At 54.9% G+C, this 21,837-nt stretch overlaps 3 protein-coding genes across 6 annotated transcripts; 1 reads left to right on the plus strand and 2 right to left on the minus strand.

Annotated features, from left to right (window-relative positions):
• Window positions 1–2,089: 2,089 nt before the first annotated feature.
• On the minus strand, window positions 2,090–3,396 carry Spem1 (spermatid maturation 1). Of its 2 annotated transcripts, none has more exons than XM_005399499.1 (3): window positions 3,171–3,396; window positions 3,018–3,075; window positions 2,090–2,829 (listed from the first exon to the last, which is right to left on the minus strand). In XM_005399499.1, the coding sequence occupies exons 1-3, from the start codon at window positions 3,312–3,314 to the stop codon at window positions 2,120–2,122; spliced, it is 912 nt and encodes a 303-aa protein (XP_005399556.1). In that variant the 5' UTR covers window positions 3,315–3,396; the 3' UTR covers window positions 2,090–2,119. The 2 variants fall into 2 exon arrangements, with proteins under 2 accessions (XP_005399556.1, XP_013377497.1); XM_013522043.1 differs by having other exon boundaries at window positions 3,155–3,177.
• A 438-nt stretch (window positions 3,397–3,834) lies between these two features.
• On the minus strand, window positions 3,835–18,920 carry Nlgn2 (neuroligin 2). Of its 3 annotated transcripts, none has more exons than XM_005399500.2 (8): window positions 18,236–18,920; window positions 15,150–15,849; window positions 11,706–11,756; window positions 9,493–9,642; window positions 9,145–9,330; window positions 8,842–9,034; window positions 7,897–8,493; window positions 3,835–6,862 (listed from the first exon to the last, which is right to left on the minus strand). In XM_005399500.2, the coding sequence occupies exons 2-8, from the start codon at window positions 15,601–15,603 to the stop codon at window positions 5,989–5,991; spliced, it is 2,505 nt and encodes an 834-aa protein (XP_005399557.1). In that variant the 5' UTR covers window positions 15,604–15,849; window positions 18,236–18,920; the 3' UTR covers window positions 3,835–5,988. The 3 variants fall into 3 exon arrangements, with proteins under 3 accessions (XP_005399557.1, XP_013377703.1, XP_013377702.1); XM_013522249.1 differs by having other exon boundaries at window positions 15,150–15,282; window positions 18,236–18,918; XM_013522248.1 differs by lacking the exon at window positions 11,706–11,756.
• Window positions 18,921–19,714: 794 nt separating this feature from the next.
• Tmem256 (transmembrane protein 256) lies at window positions 19,715–20,912 on the plus strand. The gene is made up of 4 exons (XM_005399501.2): window positions 19,715–19,836; window positions 20,216–20,247; window positions 20,508–20,588; window positions 20,685–20,912. Exons 1-4 carry the CDS (start codon window positions 19,752–19,754, stop codon window positions 20,826–20,828), a joined length of 342 nt encoding a protein of 113 aa, XP_005399558.1. The 5' UTR covers window positions 19,715–19,751; the 3' UTR covers window positions 20,829–20,912.
• The last annotated feature ends 925 nt before the right edge of the window (window positions 20,913–21,837 follow it).

Here is a 21,837-nt window from a genome sequence, read left to right on the forward strand (position 1 = left end):
TGGTGTACCCCATCCTGTGCCTAGTTTGGGGCTGGCAACTAAGGTGGCTGGATGATGAGTGATGGTAAGCGCTCCCTCTGGGGTCATCCTGCCACACCAGTTCCTTCCTATCCTATTTTCCTGTCACTATTTCTTTAACACATGTCTTTGTCCAGCCAACCTTTCCTGGCCAGGGATTGCAGCCCTAAGCAATGGAGATCCCTGAGCCAATTGGCTGCTTTGCTTCAGTCATATGCGCTCCACCTTCCTGAGGTTGCTGCCCCTGCCAGGGACCTACCCAAGCTATGGTGTCCCTCCTTCCAAACCGACTATCCTTTCACTGACCCATACCTACTCCAAGTTGAAAACCTGGTAGGTGCCCCTGAAGAAAACAATATGGGGGGCTGGGGATTTAGCTCAGCGGCAAAGCGCCTGCCTGGCAAGCGCAAGGTCGTGAGTTCAGTTCCCGGTACCAGAGAAAAACCAAAACAAAACAAAACAAAAAAAAAAACAATATGAAATTAACAAAGCATAAAATAGATGTAATTTGTTCTGTTTTGTCTTGAGATGTAGAGCCTCGTTATGTGGCCCAGGCTGGATTCAAACTCATGGCGATCCTCTTGCCTCAGCCTCCTGAGTAGCAGAATTATGGGTGTGCACCACAACACCCAGCAAAATAGATGCAACTGTTGATATGACAAAAGGAGTCTTCCGTGTAAACCAGGTTTGTCGCTGGAGTCTGCGAAAGTGGCACTCTCTGAGGATGGCAAGTAATTCGTTACACAGTAAACTACTCAGAAATGTAGGAATAGTCAATGAGCATTTGCAATCAAGCCTTCAAGCGTGTAGAACCTCAGTTTGCACCCACTGAATGGAATGAGCTTAAAATGATCCATAACATTAGCTGAATGTAAATGAATAGAGAAGTAGGGTGATTCACAGAAGTCTCACATACCTGGAATCTATCTAGGGTGGAAGATAAGGTCCAGCTCCGTCAGCCTGGCCTCACTCACGTGACTATTTATTCCCAAGCTCTACATGTGTATGTGCATGTGTTCCTACCCTCTAGGAGTAGAGTAAGGCCCGAGTTTCCTTGCTGCCTAGCAGATAGAATATTCTGATGAAATCATTTGTAAACTGAAGCAGGTTAGAGATGCTGGTAGGCTAGTCTGACTTGATGACAGTGGGAATATATCTACCTGTAGGAGCAGAGGGATGAAACATTAGAGACCATGAACTAGATCCCTCGTATCTGTAACCATGAGCAAGTCATTTGGCCTTTTTGGACCTCAGTCTCTTATTTGTGACATGAATAGGAACAAGGTCACAGAGGGATATGATGTTATAGTGAGGCACCTCTTGAAAGTATTCCAAATACTCATTTCACCTTCTACTTCAGACATGCATAAGGGTACAGCATCTTTAGGTTTTGCTGGGGAGACTGTGAAGGACTAGAGACCCTCTCCTCCTCACCCTAAAGAAAACAGGGTATAGGAGGGAACCATGAGTCCCCTTGGGGTTACAGCCTACACCTGGGGTCTGGCAAGGACCAGACTTGTGAGGAGTTAGGGTCATGGTGAGCTATTTGAGGACCTGGAGTCAGATTTGATTTGCTTAGTTTTTTTTTTTTTTTTTTTTTTTTTGTTGTTGTTGTTGTCTTTTTGAGACAGGGTCTCGCTATGTAGTTCAGGTTGGAGTTGAGCTCACTTCGTAGCCCAGGCTGGCCTCCAACTCACAAAGATCCTCCTGCCTCAGCCTCCTGACTGCTGGGATTACAGTCTTGCAATTTAGAGGTAGAATTTTCTGGATAATAAAGGACACAGAGGAGAGGGAAGTGGAAAAGTTGGAATCAAGAAGGCCTTGGATCAGCGGCAAAAAGCGCCTGCCTGGCAAGCGCAAGGTCGTGAGTTCGGTTCCCGGTACCGGAGAAAAACCAAAAAAGAAAAAAAAGAAGAAGGCCTTGGAAAAGAAAGGGCCTGTGAAGGCAACAGGTTGATGAGGGTCCCCAGGACTGTGTAGGTCCTACAGCCAGAGAGATCATTCCCTTAGCAACCAGGGCTTGTGAGTGCTATGTGGGCCTTGCCTCCCACCCCCACACACCATCACAAACTATCTCCTTTCCTTTTTATTTTTTTTCCCGTCACCTCCCTGCCACAGAACGATACACCCAGTCATTGCCTGTCCCCTCAGCAGTGCTGGATCTAGACACAAAGGGGTAACAGCGGGACAAGGCCTCCACCTCCCGGGTCAGTTCCCGAAGCCGCCGCCTCACATCTCGGGCATCATACACTATTCGGCCTGAGGAGCGTCGCCTAGGGACTTCAGGAATGAGTGCTGGGCCCAGGAAGGTTGGTGGGACAGGGTGGCACTGTGCTGCCTCAGCCTCTGCCCCTACCCCAGTGTTCTTGTGGTTCACAGCCTCCCCACAGGGAGGTGAGGGGTTCACTGGATACACATAGGCCTCTAGGCTCTGCTCTGACCGGATGTGTGTTTTGAGTGGCTTTCTCTCCATAGCTGACTGGAAGTGCTTAGTATGGGGTGGTGGCTCCAGAGTGTCCTGAGTGCAGGAATCCCAGGTCTCCGGTGTGGGTTGGAAGCCTTCCCAGTCCCTGGGGACTTCCCAACAGATTGTTGGGTTCTGATATGGGGGCTTTTCATCGTCAGTATCAGGGCTCCAAGCTACGGGACCATGGGCATGGCACAGAGGAGAAGATCGATGGCGGCGACGACGAGTGGGTGGGGGGGTCACGGTCATTTTCACAGGGTTCATGGTGCAGCGGAGATGTACTGCAGGGGACCTCTGCTTCCTCGGCTGGGTTGGCTTTCCAGGTGAAGATGACTTTGCAGTTTCTGTAGATCAGGGAGAGGTGAAGCTGGGTGGGGGTAGACTGGCTCCCAATAGGGAAGGGAAGCAGGCCTTGGGGAGAGAAGCTGCGCCCACCACTACCCTATCTGAGAGGGTAGGATAGCAAGGGGCCGGGCTAGGGCTGGGGCTAGAATGCTTGGTTTCTGTCCCTCCGATGCCCGGCCCTGCTTACCTTTCTCACAAATGATGTGGAACATTTGGCGTAAGAAGACACGGACTCGGCTCCAGAGCTAGGTGTAGGAGGACATGGTGACCCCAGGCAGGTGCTTGTCACCCCGGCCCCCAGCTATCCCATCAATACCCTCCCACCTGGCCCTGCCCTGACCAGGATCACCACATTGATGCCAATGTTAATGCAGATGATGAGGCCCAGTAGCAGTAGGATGGAGTTGCCCACATCCTGGCAGTTGTTGTTGGTGGGGTTGTGATACAAGGCCCACTCAGGCCGTGGATATTCAGCCATGGCCATGATGGTTTCTAGGGCCACTAGGGCCCTTAGGCCCCCAGCCCACTGTGCCCAGAGCCCACCAGCCCACCTACCTGACTCAGAGTTTCCTGAGGGTGAGTGGGTGGGTCACAATGATGCTGGGGCTCTCCCTCACAATGTGCCAAGGGGCTACTCTCAGAGCATTAGACCCAAGGTTGACGCTTCACCTTGGATACAGGCTTGGCAGGGCCAAACCTTTTACCTTGCATGCCTTTCCTGCAGCTTGCTACCTGGACCAGCCCACTGGCCCTCTGCCCTGTTTGGCATCTGTCCCTATCCCGTCCTCCTAGAACTACACCAGATTCTGTTCTCTGCGCAGCCTGATTGGAGAGCCTTAACTCTCCAATCCCATTACTGTGGCAATCTTACCCCAGTACACACCTTCCCTTCATCTCAGGCCTCTGAGCTGTTCACTAAAAAAGGGGGGCTAGAGGTTTAGATCCCCAAGGTTTCTTATTTCAAGGTTACCCCTCAACATTCCAACATATCAGCAGGCACAATCAACAGTTAAACTTTTATATTTACAATATTCTCTTCATCTTTTGCCAGGTTTAAAAATGTGTACAGAGCCGCAAAGGGTTGGGGTGGGGACATGGGATTGTTCCGGAAAGAGGGGCTGGGCATTGGAGTCCGTGGCTGAATCATGGGGTCCCCCAGCCCCTCCCGTGCCCCTATTCTGAGGGCATCTGCCTACAGGGCTCAGGGCCCAGGTCACTAGCATTTGGAGGGCATGGCCGTTCCAAGAGGAGCTAGACCAAGCAGGGGAAAAGGCCAGATAAGAACTACGTTTCCAGGAGTGGAGGTGGGAGAAGAAGGGACAGTCAAGAGGCAAAGTTCTGGGGCTTCCTTCAGACTGGGGTTTCTGGATCTGGGCGTCCGTGGAAGACAGCACCCACCCCCTGGTTTGGCACTAGCATCCCACAGAAAGCTACACAGCTGACGAGGATCTGCTCCTCCTCCGCCGGTGCCCCTTAAAACCCTTCCTTACATCGTTTTCTCCAGAGGCCCAAACCCAAGGACCTCTGGGCAGTGGCCTCGCATTTCTTTTCAAATTCTTCCTGCTGGTGTCTGCCGAAGCCCAGTTGCCCACAGCCTCCTCCATCTGCTCCTCAACACAGCCGACCTCATTCTTTCCCCAACCTGCCCGTGAAACCTTTCTGTTCCCTCCCCCGCTCCTTCCACTGATCCTTTCCTTTAGCTCTGGCAGCCAGGGAAAGGGGACGGGTCAAGAAGGGGAGGGGAGAAGGTTGGTCTGACCCTGAGATGGGGGCAGTTTCGAAGAGGGAGACAGAGACGGCAAAGAATAGGGAAGTGAGGCAGCGAGGGAAGGAGGACATGAGGACGAGAGACACAGATGGGGGCCCCTTAGCTGCCATATCCCCCTGCCCGGTATCTGACTTGCCCCCACCGTCTACCCTGTCCTCGCCTAGGACTGGGTGATCCTTGGCACATTCTGAGTGTCCTCACCCCATTCACACCCACCTACCCAGTTTGGCACGGATGAGCAATGATCTGAGGACTGAGGGAAAAGCTGTCCTCAAGCCCCATGAGGGCTTTGGTCAAACATGCATGGCTCTGTGGGTGGCATTTGCCGCACCCCTCCATCCCCCTGGACTCAGCATCTCTGGAAGAGGGAGGATCCCAGGCCTCCCTCTGTTTTTTTCCCACAGAAATTTCTCCCCGCAGAAACTATTTGACGGGGCCAACATGTGTCCAGGGAGGCAAATAAAAACCTCACCCAGGTCTGCACATCCCCTCAGCTCCTGTTAATTTGAAATCTGTTCCCACCTACTGTGTGAGGAGGAATTAGGTGCTGGGCCTGAGGCTGGGGGATGCAGGGAAGTGCTGGGGACAGAGGGGCCCTCTGCCTGGGAAAACACACATCCACATGCAAGAACATGTTTCCACTCAGAGAAATGTGTCCTGGACCATGGGAAAATAAGTTTCCAGGCAGCACCAGGATGCACGGATCTCCTCCCATCCCCCTGGCAGGAAATCTGTGTCTGTCGTCTGCGGAAGGTGAGAGCCTCCCTGGGAGAACGTGCTTCATCTGACTTGTGCCATGGGGGAGAAACATGCTTCGCTGGGGCGGAGGGGGGAGCAGGGTGGGGGGGCCTGTGATTTCCTTGCTGTTCCCCAGGGACCGCCCTGGGTTGTCTGGTGGCCAAGGGTCACTGTATGTGAACACATCGCTTCCAGGGTCTCCAGGGGATGAGAGTGGGGAGGAGGTGGGAGAAGGCATGAGGGAACAGGGTTCTGGGGTACAAATCCCCGCAGAAATTATTTGAGGGGGCCAACATGTGTCCAGGGCGGCAAAAAAAACCTCACCCTGCACATGGGAAAACACCCCCTCATGAGGAAAGCACGCCTCCACGTGGGAAAAGACTTCCACATTTCCACACACCGAAGACTGGTGTCCCAAAGGAGGGCAGAAAACACCCCCGTAGTTGTTCAAAGGCCCAGGTCCAGAGAAAAGAATGGGCCTCTTCGCATGGGAAAAACACACATCCCAGTGAGGAATCCCATGTCCACCTTAATGCTGCTCGATGACATGTGACAACTCCACAGGAGAAAAGCCTGTTGCCAAGTCCTCCTCCCTTCCTTTGGAGTGGCCGGGGCGGGGAAGGCTGGGAGGAGGGCCTCCCCAAGCCGCCCCCTATACCCGAGTGGTGGAGTGAGGATGGGGTAGCGTGTTGTTGTGGCTGGGAGCAGTGGGAGGAGGTGGTGGGAAGGGCCCGAAGGGATGGAGGGACGGGGGTGGTGGGGGAGGAGGTGGCCCCAGGCCACTGGGCAGCAGGGTCAGGGCCCCTGGGGCTAAGAGAGGCACATCGTCCGGTGCCCGGCGCAGGGCCAGGGTGTAGTCGGGCGGGCAGGCGGGGCGCAGGGCCTCAGCAGGGTCCGCCCCAACGCCACCACCCCGCTTCAGCTGCAGTGACACCAGCTCCTCCTCTGGTGGCAGCTCACGGCCTGTGGCAGGAAGCAGAGGACCCCCACCGGGGACACCAGAGCCTGAGCCTCCAGGTGGGCTAAGCCGCCTGCACCGCAGCTCCTGCCGCCGGTCCCGCTTGTAGTAGAGGGCAGCAAAGGCCAGGATGTTGAGGAAAAGGAGGGAGGCACCCACGGCCACGGTGACACTTAGCTCCGTGGAGTAGTCTCGTGAGTCTCCAGGGAAGCGGTCGTAGGCCCTCGGCCCTGGCTCGGGCTCGGGCTCCGGTGGCAGGGTGGCGGGTGGTAGGGGTCGACGAGTGCCAGGGGCACCAGGGGGTGGGCGAGGTGGCCAGCGTGTGGCATAGGGAGGCAGCCGTGTGGTAGTGGTGAAGAGCTCGGTGTGCAGATTGTGCAGGTGGGGCACAAGCTCCAGCCAGAAAGCAACCTTGTTGGCACGGTAGTTGTCACGCACACGTGGCTTCAAGCCAATGTGCAGGTACTGCTTCTCCTTGCTGTTGAACTTGCTCCACACCACCTCTTCAAAGCGATTAGGCTTGGTGTGGATGAACTTGGTGTCCTGGGGCACCGGCTGGTTGGGGTCACTGTGGGCATAGGAGGGTAAAGGAAAGGAAGAATGAGGGCAAGGCTCCGAAGGAGGGTGAAGTGGCAGAGCTCAGGGACAGAACAGAAGCGCAGAGACAAGAAGACAGCAAAAACAGCTGGGCATGGTGGTACCTGCTTGTACATAATCCCAGCACAATAAAGGCTCAGGCAGGAAGATCACTGAGAGTTTGAGGCCAGCCTGAGCTACATAGTGAGTTCAAGGCCAGCCTTGAACTACAAAGTAAGACCCTGTCTCAAAAAAAAAAAAAAAAAAAAGAAAAAAGAAAAAACAAACAAACAAAAAAAACAGCAAATAAAGCCAGAGAAAAAGTGGTAGGGACAGAGATGTAGACATGGATAAGAGGAGACAAAGAAATTGCCAGAAAAAAATTAAAAATAAAAACATTGCCAGAGACAGGGCCAATGAGACAAAAAGAGATGAAGACAGATTGCTGGAGACAGCTGGAGATGAGGATAAAGAAACAGAGATAGACAAAAAAAAAAAAAGCCACTAAGAGGCAGAAGCTGAGACTGAGATACACCAAGGCACAAGAGACAGCCAGAGACAGAGACACCCAGGCAGCAGCCAGAGACAGCAAAAAGTAAACAGATCAAAGAGAGAAAGGGAGAGATGTCAGTGGATTTCAGGAAAGAGCTATAGACACAGAGACAGACAGACTCAAATCCTTATACATCAGACACACAGCTGAGTGGTCAGACAGGAGCAGAGCACTAGTGGGAGATGGAGGCAAGGGAGGAAGGAGAAACAGACACCAAGCCAAAGCCACCGAGGGAGCCCGCCCCCAGGAAGGTCAGGGACCTCTCTAACTGCTGAATCTCCAGCCCTCGGCTCAGTGCCTGGTACAACAGAGAAGGTCTCACTCGAGCAAGAGAAGGCAAGAGTGAGTGTCTTCCTGGAGGAATGATGACCATGTGATAGAGGGAGAGGACAGAGAGGATCAACTGAAGATGGTGAGGGTGTCCTGGCCTGCAGGGGTGCCCCCCCAGTCCCACCAGTCCCTCTGGCCCTCACCCAGTCTTGGCGAAGTTGGTCCAGTAGGTCATGACCACTGCGCTGAGCATGACGTCATTCTTAGAGAAGTTGCAGGGGAAGAGGTCAGTGGCACCCACCATGGGCACACCAAAGACATAGGGCAGCTCATCCCCATGTGCTGCATCTGCCCACTCTGGCCGGCCCTCGGCCTGGCAGTGGTGGTAGAAGGTGTAAAAGTAGACAGGGGACTGGTAGTCAGCGTGCAGCTTGGCAGTGGCCACAGCTGGGGCCACCCACTGGTGGTCAGTAAAGAGCGCCAGAAGGGTCTTCCTCCGCATCTCACCATTGTCCCGGTCAGCCCAGTCTGTGTACATGAACTTGATGGTCTCCCGCAGCACATCCTTGCCCTCCGGGTAGCCATACAAGTTGTCCACGAAGTTGGACACGGTGAAATCAAAGGCGCTGGCGGACACACCATCCTCACTTTCTGCAGAGTCCTCCACAAACTTGAGGCCCTCTCCCTGATTGACTCCAATGAGCATGTCGTAGTTGAGGAATTCTCCTTGCTGCATGAGGATCTCAGGGTCATCGGGGACTACATCACCATCCACCACAGGCCCAAAGGCAATGTGATAGCTGGGGAGAAGAGGCAGGGTCTTATTACTGGCTCACTGGCCTCCTCTCAGCTCCTGGCCTGCTAAGCCCACATGCAGGTGTCTCCCTTGACCTGCGAGACCCTTCTCCTCTACTTGAACACCTCCTAGAGTCCTGCAGGGCACCTGATCTCTCTGGAAGTCATCCTGAAGCATTTCATGGCACTCTGAGCTCACTTGTTTTATGACCTCCACTGAGGGAAGGCTGCCAAGGAAGGGGTCACTAGTGGGGTCTGAAGCCTATCTCTCCTTGCCTAACGTCTTGCCTCAACCTCCTTGGAACCAGCAAAGAGAGTGAAAGCCTGGCCCTGGTCCTCTCCTACCCCCATACCGGGCAGGCTGGACGTCCTGGTCCACCAGCTCCCTGGAAGGCTTCCGGCGCAGACACTCCACAGCTTCGGCACTGTCCTCTCGGTCACAGCCCACCTTGGCTGCCAGCAGCCGCGTGTACTTGAGCGGCTGGTAGTTGACAGACCAGCTGGAAATGGCAGTGCCACTCTGGGCGATGGCCTTCTGGAAGAGTCCTGGTGGGAAAGGCAGACCTCAGGCTAGCCTATGAGTATCAGCAAAAAGGGGGAGCTGGTAGGGTCAGGGCTGTGAGAAGGGCAGGGCAGGCTGGGGAGGGCGCTGGTACCTTCTGAATGGTGGGAGAGGATCAGCAGGTTGACACAGGAGGCTCCTGCCCCAGACCCGAAGATGGTGATGCGCTCGGGGTCACCCCCAAAGTGGGCAATGTTTTCACTGAGCCAGCGCAGGGCCTGGATCTGGTCCAGGAGCCCATAGTTGCCTTTTGCAGCCTGATCCCCAGTGCTGAGGAAACCTGGAGACGGAAGAAGGGGCTTCCTGGAGGTGTTACGGCACCCTTCCCCGCTTTCCGGGCAACTCTGTGCAGCCCAGAAGCCACACTGCTGGGTGTACAGGAGCTCTGCCCACCAGGTCTGCCCCCCAGACTCCGCCCCCAGAGTTGGCTGTCCACCCTCACCGAGCACCCCAAGACGGTAGTTGAGTGTGGCTACGATGACGTTGCCATAGGCAGCCAGGACTGAGCCATCAAACATGTTCCCTGTGCCTTCCATGTAGGAGCCGCCATGGAGAAACAGCATCACAGGCTTCTTCCCAGAGTCTCGGATATCTGCGTGGAGGGGCAGCAGGTGGGCCAGGAGATTGGGGACAAGGACACAATCAGACTAGAAGTACCACTACTAGCTCCCAGGCCTGCTGAGGAGCAGCCCTGCGCTCAGAGGACTTGTTATTCCCATCCCTGGGGGGCAAGACCGGATTCCCCTTCCTCCCCCACAGCTAGCCCTGGAGGAAGGTCCCTTGCCACCCCAGGCCAGCTTGTCCCCAAGCACTTCTCCAAATGCGGGGCAGACCTTCCAGGAAGCCCAACAGTGGCCGGGGGTGGGAGGTAGCCCTCTTCAGAGCATCTGCTGGGTCCAGGGACGCCCTCCCCACACACAGCAAATCTCCTTCCTGCTCCTGAGTGAGGCCCCTAAGACTGGAACTTGAGCCAGAGGTGCTAGGAGAGTCCTGGCACTTGCTCACACTCAGACCTTGGGCCTCAGCTCCACATGGCACCCTGGTCAGTGGGTGAGGGGGGGCCAGGCCCTGGGGTCCCTAGGGGCTTGGTCTCTTCCCCGCCCTAATTCCTTTCTAGGTCACCTCCCCAGTTACCATGACAACCCCCAGCCTAATTACTGTGGCAGGAGGAGGCAGGGTGGGAAAGAGCCTGCCTAATGAAGCTGGGGTGCAGCTCTGCGCCTTGGACATCTACAAACTGGCCTGAACCCTAGACGCCTTCCTTGCCACAACCTGAAAGGATTCCTTAATCATTGCCACATGTAGGAGGCTCTCAAGACTTCAGTTGGGACTATGGGTGATAAATTCCTCGAGGGTAGGAGACAGAGGGCTTGCCAGTGTCCCCAAAGTTACACTATCCTCCTCTGCAGCTCTCTTGTGATTCAGCCACAGTGCTAGTTCAGGATCACCTTTGGCCCATAGGCCCTGATCTTTCTTAATACCTGCCACCCAGACTTGCCTGGGTGCTCAGAAACAGGAGCCAGACCTGGGGCCCCCCACAGCTGGTCCCCAGCACCTCGGTCAACTCCTACATCCTGATAAATTCTCTTTGGGCCAGAAGTTCGGCCTGCTGGTTATAAGGACATTTCCCTGGACTCTTCCCAGCCAGCTTGCTGCCTCTCAGGCCTTCTCTGCAGCCTTCTGATTTCCTCATCAGAGTTCCCAGATAGGCAGCACCCTCTGTGTCCACCCAAAATCCTGTTCTTCCCTTCGTTCCAGACTTTCCAGCAGCTTCAGGCTGGAATCCCCTTCCCTCCTAGGTCCTGTCTAAAAGCCTTTGATTTTTCTCCACTCTCCCCCCACCCCCTCCCAGTGTGGGGCAAGGGGATTCAGAAAGGGAAGGAGCAGGAAGAGGGTCTGGGGCAACAAGAATTCAAAACCAACAACAAAAACAGGATCAAGAAAGAAGAAAGAAAGAAAAAAACAACAACCAAAAAGCAAGAAGCTCTTGGGGCAGATTCAACAAGAAAAGAAAAAACAAAAAACTCCATTTTGGAAAAAAAGAAAAAAAGAAAAAATTCTTTGTATTTTTTTTTTTTCCTCAAAATTTTGTGGTGAAATGTCAAGATATTGGGCCTTGTTTTAAAAATTTCCAAATTCTTTGATTTGCTTCAAATGTTTGCATTTTCTGTGTCTGATAGGCTTTTAGAAATTGTAGCAGATTTCTGATGTTTCAATTGTGTAGTCAATTTGCCAACTTTATCATTTTTTTTTTTCAAATGTTGTTTTGCTCCAAATTAGAGTTGTTTTCTCAAATGGTACATTTCACAGGTTTCAAGACAGTCCAAATTTCTTTCAAACTATAAACATTTAATCCAATTCTTTGGGCTTTTTTTCTGACATTCCAATTTCTTTTCTTTTTCCACTTTATTTTCACCATGATTAGCTTTTCTTGCAGGTTTGCTAGTGGGTCCAACATTTTCCAAATTTCATTTGAAGTTTTCATAATTCATTTGTCCAATGATTAAAAATTTTTCTTTTCTTTTCTTTTTCATTTTTTTTAGTTGGGAGAATGACTGAGGGGCCTTGAGGGCTGTGGGGACATTTAGTTAGGGGCAGGGCCATGAACGTTCTCTTATAAGCAATCACATGCAGCAGCGGGATTTTTAAATCTACCTGTGTCTGGCGGATTGAGCGTCGCCTCGTCACGTTTTTTTGTGAGCGGACCTAAGACCGGGAACACAAAACAGAGAAAAAAGGACAATTTTGTGGGGAAAGATGGGGGTCGGGAGAGGTGGTGGATGGGGAGGGGAGGAGAGAAAGCAGAAAAGGGGGAGGGTGAGGGGAGGCAGAAAAAATAAGCCCAAAAAAGCAAAATTCGTTTGCAAGAAAAAGAAACCAAGAAAAGAGAAAAACGTTTCTACAACCCAATTTTGTTCCCCTCCCCGGAAAAAGTCATGCCCCAAAGAAAAGGTGGGTTTTGGGGAGTGGGGTGCCTGAGTGGGCGGAGGCCTGTCTTAAGACATATTGTCTTGGCTGGGAAGGGTTTGTCTTATGGGTGTGTTTGCTAATTGTTGGAAATGAAAGTGTTGGAGGAGTGGTGGGAGCGGAGGGGAAGCCCCTGGAGATCAAGGCTGGCTGCCACCCAGGCCACCTCTCACAGAGGCCCCCTTTGGGACCAGCCAAGCGCTGCCGCCTGCACCCAGGCTATAGAGGGGAAAGGCTGTGGAGAGAGGACTCTGCTTCCCTCTGAACCACTCGGGAGGGGAGAGGGCAGAAGGGGTTTGGGGCAGCCCACCCGAAGCTCACAGCCCCCAGAAGCCCTCTGCTCCCCACTGGAGGGCTATGGGTAGGTCATCTAGGGCTGCCTGCCCACCTACCCAGCCTCACCCGCTCGCATTTCTCTTCAATCCGCATTCACAGGCCTGGCTTCTCACCCCTTCTCCCCAGTGTGGGCAAAGCAGGGAAAGGGGTCATCAGGTCTTGCCCTCCACTCCAACTCATCCCTCCACACTCCTATCAACCTTGTCCCTTACCCAGGCCTCCTCTCCTCCCCCCAAATTGTGAATTTGCCACCAGCCCCACTCCCAGCCCCTGCTCCACTGGCAGAAAGCCCTCCTCCCCACTGGGAGGGTTCAGTCTGGAAACAGAGAACAGGACACACAGTGCCCTGACCCAGCCTGACACATAGGTGCTGGGTGGGAGATGCTGGGATACACAAAGTGGGCCCAGTGTCAGGGAAAGGCCCCAGACTGAACCAGGCAGCAGCTCCAGGTGTCACTGGTTAGGGGGTTGTTCTGGGTAAAGCTGGAACTCAAAGGCCTCAAGGGGTTCCCAGGATGGCCCATTTTTTTCCTCAGTGGCTTGGGAGGGATGGGTCTGCAAGCCCCAGGCTAGCTCTGGAAGACTTCGCCTTAAGGGCAATGTTGGCCCTAAGGGAACCCATTGGGAAAGGGGCCTCTTCTTTGAGTGTGAATGGGAGTGAAGTCAGCAGGGCTCACAAGTGTGTGTGTGTGAGAATGTGGAGTGTCTGTATGTGTTCAAGTGCGCCTGAGTCAACCTCTTCCTCTCAGAGCCGGTGTGAAGATTCAGTGAGATCACCTGAATGTGTCAGGCCCCAAGAAGGTCTGTAATAAACAATGGTTAAAAATACAGGAAGTGTGGGCATAGGTGGTATGGGGGTAGGAACAGACAATTTGTGTGGAAGTGTTGGGGTAGATGGTCCAGTGGTAAGAAGTGGCAGGTACTTCATATGGGGGCTGTAAGAAAGCCTCCATGAAGATATGGGGTAGTTAGCCATGTGAAAGTGTGAGTGTGGAAGGTCAGAAAGTGGGGAGTGTTGAGATGAGATGGACAGTCTGTGTGGAGGTACTGGGAGAGAGATTCACAGGTCACAGGGTGTTAGGTAGGTGGTCCAGTAGACGACAGAGGAATGTGAAGTGTGTTTCCTGTGTGGAGGATTTGTGGAATGTGCTAAGGCGAATGGTCTGTGGGGGATCAGGGTGCTTATAATTGAGATGGGATTAGTGTACATGATGTTTCTGCAGACTTTGGATTGTTGGGAGCCAGGGTTTATATGGGGAGAAGTAATTAAGAGATTGGGGTACACACCTGAAATGAGGGACACAGGGTCCATATGGGAGGTGTTCGGATGTACATGGATGGGTTGAGTGCATAAATTCTGTGATTGGCATGAGAAGATCCTGGGTGCAGCGTGCAAGGTATTAGGTGTTAGAAGTTCTTGATATGACAGCAGGGTTCAAATGATCTCTAGGGAGGAGTTGGGGTAGACAAAGTGTGAGATGAGTTGAAGGCGTTGGGGACGGTGGTGTGAGTAGCCTATTGGAATACACAGTCCAAATGCAGTGGTGGAATATGAGGTCTGTGTGTGGGTGTTATCAGGGCACATGATCTATATCCAGAGATACTAGGGAGCATGGACCAGTGTTCCTGACACCTTGGAGCATGGGCCTGTGTGGATGACGGGGCACACGATTTCAGGGAAGTGTTGCATGTATATGCTCTGTGATATGTGGGCATTGGAGCACATGGTCAGTGCACTGGATGACTGGGAGCATGATTTGTATGAGTGGCTGAGACTCAGACGATTGTGACCCTTGAGTATATTTTGTGGGGATGCTGGGGGTATAAGGGCACAGTAAGGATTCCTGGGCACCAGGTTATGGGAAACAGGGCCTAGGGGAGGGCACAGCAGAGGATGGGCTTTGTGGAGGTGTTGGCATGTTTTGGAGTAGAAGATGGAGCATCAGAAGGGTAATATGGGGCTGTTTGTGTTGATATTCTGTTGGGGTAGCTGGAATCTGCAATTATCCTCTGTTGTAGACAGCTGTAAGGTGTTCTGATTAATCTTGGAGTGTGGAAGTTTGGCAGAGCTGTCCAGGGGCCTGTAGCAGACAAAAGTTCATTGACAGCAGCTTGGACCCAAGGGAGGACATTCTGATGGGGATGGATGGGTGGGCTGGTGAGTGGAGGGACCCCTGGCAAGAAGCTTCTCTAATCCCTCAGGGATGTAGAGGTATTTCTACATAGGAGACAGAAATCTCCCAGAAGAGGCAAGAGGACCACAGTCAAGGACACTCAGCTCAAGTGAGGGACTCTAGGTGCCACATGATAGAAGGAAGTCTGCCCAGGTTGCCCTGGTGGGGAGGGAGGAAGAGTCTATGTTGTCCTTGAGGCAGCTGAAGTGAGTATACCACGTCCAGCCCTCGATGTGGGAGGTGGTACAAGGCTGGAGTGGGTATCTGAGCAGGGGATGGCTCCATCACCTGAACCCCCAGCAGCCTCACTGAGATCAGGTGGCTGCGTGCCTGGCTAGAAAGGTGGGTGAGCCTAGGCTAAGTGACTGCTGCTACTCTTACCCTGGTGCTCTGGGGCATGAAGAACTTTTGGGGTGGCTGTGTGTGGGATGCTCCTGGGACTGCCTGGCAGGCGCCCTTACTGTCCTCGGAGGACACCCGGAGGCTATAGGGGCAGATTGCTGCTCACTGTCCCCACTAAGTCCCAGCTCAGGGGCCAGGAACTGGTCAGGTGCCTGAGGGTCTGGGTGTGTGTCTGTGGGCTGTGTTCACGGGGTGCTGGGCCTTGTGCCCGCGCCCTTACCGTCCTCGGTGGGCACGTAGAGGTTGAGGTACAGGCAGTCCTCGCTCTGGTTCTGCACGTAGGTGGCAGCCGCCTCCAAGTTGTCGGTGAACCACACAGGCAGCATGATGGCCGGCAGCGCCCCGTGCAAGTTCTGCGGGCAGGCGGGCGGCAGGGTGGTGGCGTTGCGCACGCCGGGCCAGGAGGCGGGTGCCTCAGGCGGCTGGAAGCGGCGGGCGCCCAGGGGCGGCGTGGCGTAGGGCACGCCCAAGAACTGCACGACTGGGCCCAGGATCTCGTTGTTGAGCTCGCGCCGCACACCGCGCACTTGCCCGTAGGCCGTGTTCACCACTGGGAAGCGCTCCTTCCCGAGGCTGCTGAGGCCCAGGCCCGGGCCGCCAGGGCCACCGCCAGGACCCCCTCCCCCCCGTTGAGCCCCCGCCAGCCCCACCAGACACAGCGCCAGGAGCCACATGCTGATCGGGGACCCCCCCTCCCTCCCCGGGACCCCCCCCTCGGAGAGAGAGAGAAGGGGGGGAGAGGGAGGGAGGCCCCCTCGCCCCAGGGGGCAGGAGGGGGCAGGGGAAAGGAGGGAGGAGGGGCGCGGGGAGGGACCTGGGTTAGACGGGACAGAGAAGGGGTCTGTTCCTCTCCATGGAGGGGGCAAGGGGTGGGGAAGGGGAAGGGGAAGGAGGTGGGAGAAGGTGAAGGTAGGCCCGACCTGCAGGAGGCAGAGCAGAAGGGACAGGGTGCAAGATACAGACAGACAGACAGACAGACAAAAATATAGAGGTGAAAGAGGGAAGGGATGTTGGATGGGGTAGACAGAAAGGAGCGGGGAGACAGAAGAGACAAAGTGGTTAGTGACTTGGATTTCAGACCAAGTTGCCCCACTCCTTCCACCCACAGGCCCCCGCACCCTCCCCCCAGTAGGGACCCAGGCTGGGGGAGAGGCAGATGTGGTAAAAGTCCAGGATAAAGTCAGAGAAAAGGGTGGGTCAGTTCCCCAGATCCAGCAGCCCCTCTCCAGACTGCCATCCCTCCCAGCAGGCTCTCCCCAGGGACTCAGGAGTCTCAATGCCCACCTCCCTGGGAGGAATGAGGTAGACAAGGAAAATAAAAATACCAAGTCATTAATTAGTGGGAAGTGGCGGGTTTGTTTATATGTGTTAATTACTCCTGAGCTATAATTTTACTGCACTGAACCCCGACCCCAGGCCAGACTAGGGCCCTTCTTGGGACTGTATAAGCCCAGCACCTTCCTTCTCCTTCAAGACACCATTCCCTAAGGATTTATGTGGCCCCTGGCCCCCTTTCTCCCCAGGCACTGTCATTTCTTTTCTCAGAAGTTGGGGTGCCTCGAGGTAGGGGTTAGAGTACAGAGAGGATGCTGGAGGGGCAAATCCGGGGACAGATGCGTGATCCTGCAGCCGGTTGCTGGGCGACGGGATGCTGCCCCGCAATGTTACCTCGGCAACGGGCTGCAGCTTTAACCCTGGAGGGGGGGTCTGGAGGAAGAGGGGAAGGGGCTAGTTTGCTTGAAGGGTCCTTTGAGGGCCTGAGGGGGGACGACAGAGGTGTGAGTCAGAATGCTAGTTCCCCCAACCATATAATAGAGGAAGAATATATGTTGAGAAGAGGAATCTGGGGGCATGGAGAACGCTAAAAGATCCGCCTCTTGCCCCCCTTGTTAGCCAATAAGAGCAGAGCTCTAGTGACCAGGCTCTGGCTGGGGAGAAGGGGTGCTGAGGTGGCTTGGGGAAGTACTGAATAAGCCCCCTCCCACAGCCTTGAACAGTCTTGTACTCCAGACACCTCTTCTTTCCAGGGCATTTTGATGTGTGTCCTGGGGGCAAACCTCAGCTCTCTTCCCATCCCATCCCATCCCATCCCATCCCATCCCATCCCATCCCAGCCCAGCCCATCCCATCCCATCCATTCACCTCCCTTCCCCTTGCCAGCCCCCTACCATTGCTGCTCTGATGCCTGGGTGCTCAGGGCAGCAGGGGCAGGACAAGAGAAGAGATCAGACCAAAGGGGCAGGCACCCAGGTCATTTCAGCAAGCCCCCCCACACCCCCACCAGCAGCCAGAGCTGTTTGCTGACGCGGGGTTTTCAGAGCCAGGCGCCAGCCCGCGGGTGGCTCTCTGCAGGTGTCAATTTATTCCAGAGATGAGGACACTGGAATCCTTACCACTCACACCCAGCCACCCTCCCCCTCTTCAGATCCTCTTAAGGGCCTGCTCCCTCTCACCTGGAGGGGGCTTGGAGTTGGCTCCCCCAGGACCTCTTCCTATGCCAGGCTACCTTCAGCCACCATGGCCTTGCTCCTCCTCCCTCCCTCCCAAATGGCCTGCCTCAGTCAGCCCCTCTTCTTTAGGGTTCCTAGGCCCCTGGCCTCCTCCCCTCCAAGCAGCTTCTTTCCCTTCTTCCCTCCGAGTAGAGCCCCTCCATCTCTCCCCTCTCTGGTGCTCCCTTGGAGCAGTTTTCCTTGGCCTCTTCCAGCTTGCTCTAGCTCTTGCCTTGTCTCTCACCCCTCTGTCTTTTTTCATTTCTCTTCTACATCTCTCTCCTTGGTGTTTCTCATCTGTCTCCTCCAAATACCTTCCCCAGTTTTCTCCCTCAAGCTCCCTCCTTTTCTCTCTGTCTCTCTCTCCCATCTTTATCTCTGTCTCCCCCATTTTCTCTCCCCATCTCAGTCTACCACATCTTGCTCCCCCGTCCTTCGCCCCATCCATTTGCCTTACTGTCTCCATTCCAGCCCAGGCCTGACTCCTCCAGCCGGTAGAGTTGAGGGACGGGGGCTCAGGCCGCAGCACCCCCCCGCTTCCCGCAGTGGGGAAAATGGCTTGGCCGGGAAGGGGAGGAGGGGGAGGGGGAGATGGGAACACACGGGGTCTGTGGGCCCATTCAAAGGATCATTCATGGACTGGAGAGAGGCAGAGACAAAGAGACCAAGACGCAGAGACACGGCGAGAGCATCCCTAGGCGGAGACACGCAGACAGAGCAGGCTGGGGGAAACCAGGCGCAGGGAGGAAGATGGGGAGAGGGAGACCCCAGCGGACCGCCACGCAGCCCCCTCCACCCAGCCTGGCTTAGCTCCTACCTGGCTCAGCCCTGGGGCCGTGGTGCCTCCATCCAGGGCTCCGAGTGGGGGGCCGACGGGCTTCGGGAGGGGGGCGGCGGCCTCTGAGCCCCCGCGGCCCCGCAGGCCCAGCCCCCGCCCGCAGAGCCTCACCCGGCGGGGGAGGGGGATCGCCCCAGCCCCGGGGGGCGGGGCCGGGATCCAGTCGGTCCCTGGGAAAAGGAGAGCTAGGGGATGGGGTCAGGGGGAGCCTAATAACAGGGAACCCCGCAGAGGGGATGGCAGAGCAAGGAGGGGACGACGGGACAAGACTGGACTGGAGATCCACTGGCTCCGTGGCCTGGCTTCGAGGGACCAGAAAGCGGTCCAGGCGGAGGATCCTAAGGGATCGGGTGCTGAAGGAAGAGTCCACGGCAATCCCCAGGGGCTCGGGGCCCCCGCAGCGCAGGATCCGCGGTGCAGGGGCAGGGATCCAGCCGGAATCCTCAGGGAGGGGGAGGGATCTAGTCGATCCCGAGGGCGGGCGGGAGGGGGAGTCCGGGGAGTCAGAGGAGGACGGGAGCGGTGCCCGAACCCCCGAGGCAGAGGTCGCGCAGCTCCTCGGAGGGAAGACGGGGATGAGGGGATGGGGAAAGGCTCAGCAGCCAGGAGGCCCGGACTCCTGGCTCCGCTCGCCAGGACCCGCCCGCCCCGCGTCCATCCCAGCCCGAGAGTGATGATCCGCCGGCGGAGCAGCCGCAGCAGCCCCGCGCGTCACCGCGCGGCCGCCTCCCCCGCCCCCTGCCGAGAGAGCGGCGCACACCCCTCGCTCGCACCCGCCTGCCCGCCCGCCCTCAGGAGTGTGGGGCGATTGGAGATCGTGGAAGGGGGTGGGAGTGGACAGACGGACGGATAGACGTAGTCAGCCGGGGCAGGGTGGAAACGTTCCCCCGGATCTCCCACCCTCCGGGTTCTCGGGGTCTAGGGAGGGAGGGGGAGAGGAGCCGAACTAAAGGGGCCTGAGCATCACACAGAGAGGGCGGTGCCTAAGACCTGGAGGAGGAGACCAGTGGCAAACTGGGCGGAGCTTAACTGCAATGGGTGGGGTCTGGCATCCGTGGGACCTCCCCTTCTTGGGAGAGGGTCTGGTTTGAAGCAGAACGGGAGGAGCCTGTGGGGAATGGGGCGGAACTTTGCGTGGGGACCAGGATCCTTGGAAATTAGCCAGAGGTGCGGGCGGGGAGGGTTTCGAAGAGGCGATCAACTTGGAAAGTGGGCCAATCCGTGACGCAAATCCTCTAGTCCCGCCTCTAACACCTCCCCTCTCTGCTCCGTTCTTTTGCTGCTAATTGGTTCCAGTTTCTCCGCCCGCCAGACATCTTCGCCACTCAACACTGGTGTTACAAAGGCGCAAATATCCGTTTTGGGGACCTGGGTGCTGGAAATAAACACGGCCCTGATTGGGCACCTATGTACCTTATTTGCTTGGGCGATCAGGATTGGTTGGCCTCTTGGGTGGCCTGGGCGGTGTTTGTCCCGCACGTGACCATCTACTACCATGGCCGGACCAGGAGCTGCTTTCCGTCGCCTTGCTGCCTTGTCAGGAGCTGGAGCCTTGGGCTTGGCCACCTACGGGGCGCACGGTCAGGGACCTGGGATCACAACTGGGACGTGCAAGGGGACTACGTCTGTGGGTCTGATGCAGGCGGAGAGCCTACGAGAAGTGCCCCTCAGCCATACAGTCCGCGGAGCCTAGATCTTTTTTTTTTTTTTTTTTTTTGGTAGGGGGGACCGAGAATTGAACTCAGGACCTTGTGCTTGCCAGGCAGGCACTTAGGCCGCTGAGCTATATCCCCGGCCCCTAAATTTTTTAATGCCCCTCAGCGTCCCAGTACTGTGTTTCCACTACAAATAGGAAGCTTCCTTGGGAGCGCTCTTTCTCACCGGTGTCCACCTGGTCTTCCGCGTTTGGGGACAGTGGGGACTGGTGCTATGCCTGATAACCTTTGCCTCTCTCCACAGGCGCTCAGTTCCCGGATGCCTACGGGAAGGAGGTGAAGTAACTGCGCTGGGGCTCCCTGACCCGCTGGTCCCCGAAGGCACAGAGTCTGGGGTCCTTGAGGAAAGCGCGGGCTGCGGGGAAAGCGCGGGTCTTTGGTGCAGCAAATGCTACAGGCCTGTGATATGGATGCCTGGGGTGGGGGGAAGCTGGGATTTAAGGGGGGACGGGGTGGCAAACTTTGATCCTATATGTCACCACTGGATCTAGTTGCCTGCTTTGCTTAGGAAGTCCTCCGTGTCTCTTTTCTTACAGCTCTTTGACAAGGCCAACAAACACCACTTCTTTCACAGTCTGGCCCTGTTAGGAGTACCCCACTGCAGAAAGCCCCTCTGGGTAATCTGACCCCCTGCCTAACCCTAAGAAAACCTATCCACTGCCTCAGCCTGCCCTGTTCTTAGGAGGCCATATTCTGCCCTGTGTCTCCTGCAGGCTGGGTTGCTGCTAGTCTCTGGAACCACCCTGTTCTGCACCAGCTTTTACTACCAGGCTCTGAGTGGAGATACTAGCATCCAGATGCTGGGCCCAGTGGGAGGGAGCTTACTTCTCCTAGGCTGGGTTACCTTGGCTCTTTGAAGTCTGTTTTTAGTTACTGAGCTTTTCTGGGTAATTTTGTGGGAAGATGAAACAGAAAGGAAATTAAAAAAGAAAAGCAAAGAACTTTGGAGCCTTTATTCATCAAACCAAGCTCTTGGAGAGGAAAAGGTAAGGATTCAACCTTTGAACTCCTTCCCTTTTCTAAGACTTAGCAATGAATCTTGCTTCTGGAGAGTCTGTTGTTTTCAAGGTAACTTGTTATATTCTTAAACTGGTGAGCATTAGAGTCATAAAGAATGCTTAAAATAGCTGAGCATAGTGGCACACACATATAATCCCAATATTCAGGAGGCTGAGGCAGGAGGATCACCATGAGTTCCTGGTCAGTCTGGGCTACATAGTGAGTTCAAGGCCAGTGTGAACTACATATTGAGATCCTGTGTCGACAAAACAAAACAAAACCAAAAAAAAAAGCAAAACTGGGTATAGGGGTACACATCCGTCATCCCAGCACTCAGGAGGCTGAGACAGAAGGATTGGCCCCGAGTTTAAAGCCAGCTTAGGCTACACAGTTAGTTCAAAGGCAGCCTGCACTACAAAGTGAGACCCTGCCTCAAAAAAACAAAAACAAAACAAAATAAAAACCCATAAGAATGCTTGAAATGGGCTGGGGATTTAGCTCAGCGGACAGCATCTGCCTGGCAAGCGCAAAGTCATGAGTTCAATTCCCGGTACCTGAAAAAAAAAAAAAAGAATGCTTGAAATAATGTAGATTCTTACTGAAACTCTCTTTGGTGTTTTCAGATCTGCATTTTAGTAAGCTTGTCGTGTAGGTCTAATGTTCACTAGAATTTGAAAATTACTGTAGGCCATAAGTTTTCAGTTCTGTTGTTTTATCAATTTGTTGTACATACACTTTAAAAGTGAAGGCTGCCAGGCATGGTGGCGCACTCCTGTAATCCCAGCACTCGGGAGGCTGAGGCAGGAGGATCGTTGCAAGTTCAAGACTAGCCTGGGCTACAAAGTGAGCTCAAGGCCAGCCTGAACT

Source organism: Chinchilla lanigera, unplaced genomic scaffold (genome assembly GCF_000276665.1).
Source record: "Chinchilla lanigera isolate Chin_1 unplaced genomic scaffold, ChiLan1.0 scaffold00066, whole genome shotgun sequence".
Classification (NCBI taxonomy): domain Eukaryota; kingdom Metazoa; phylum Chordata; class Mammalia; order Rodentia; family Chinchillidae; genus Chinchilla; species Chinchilla lanigera.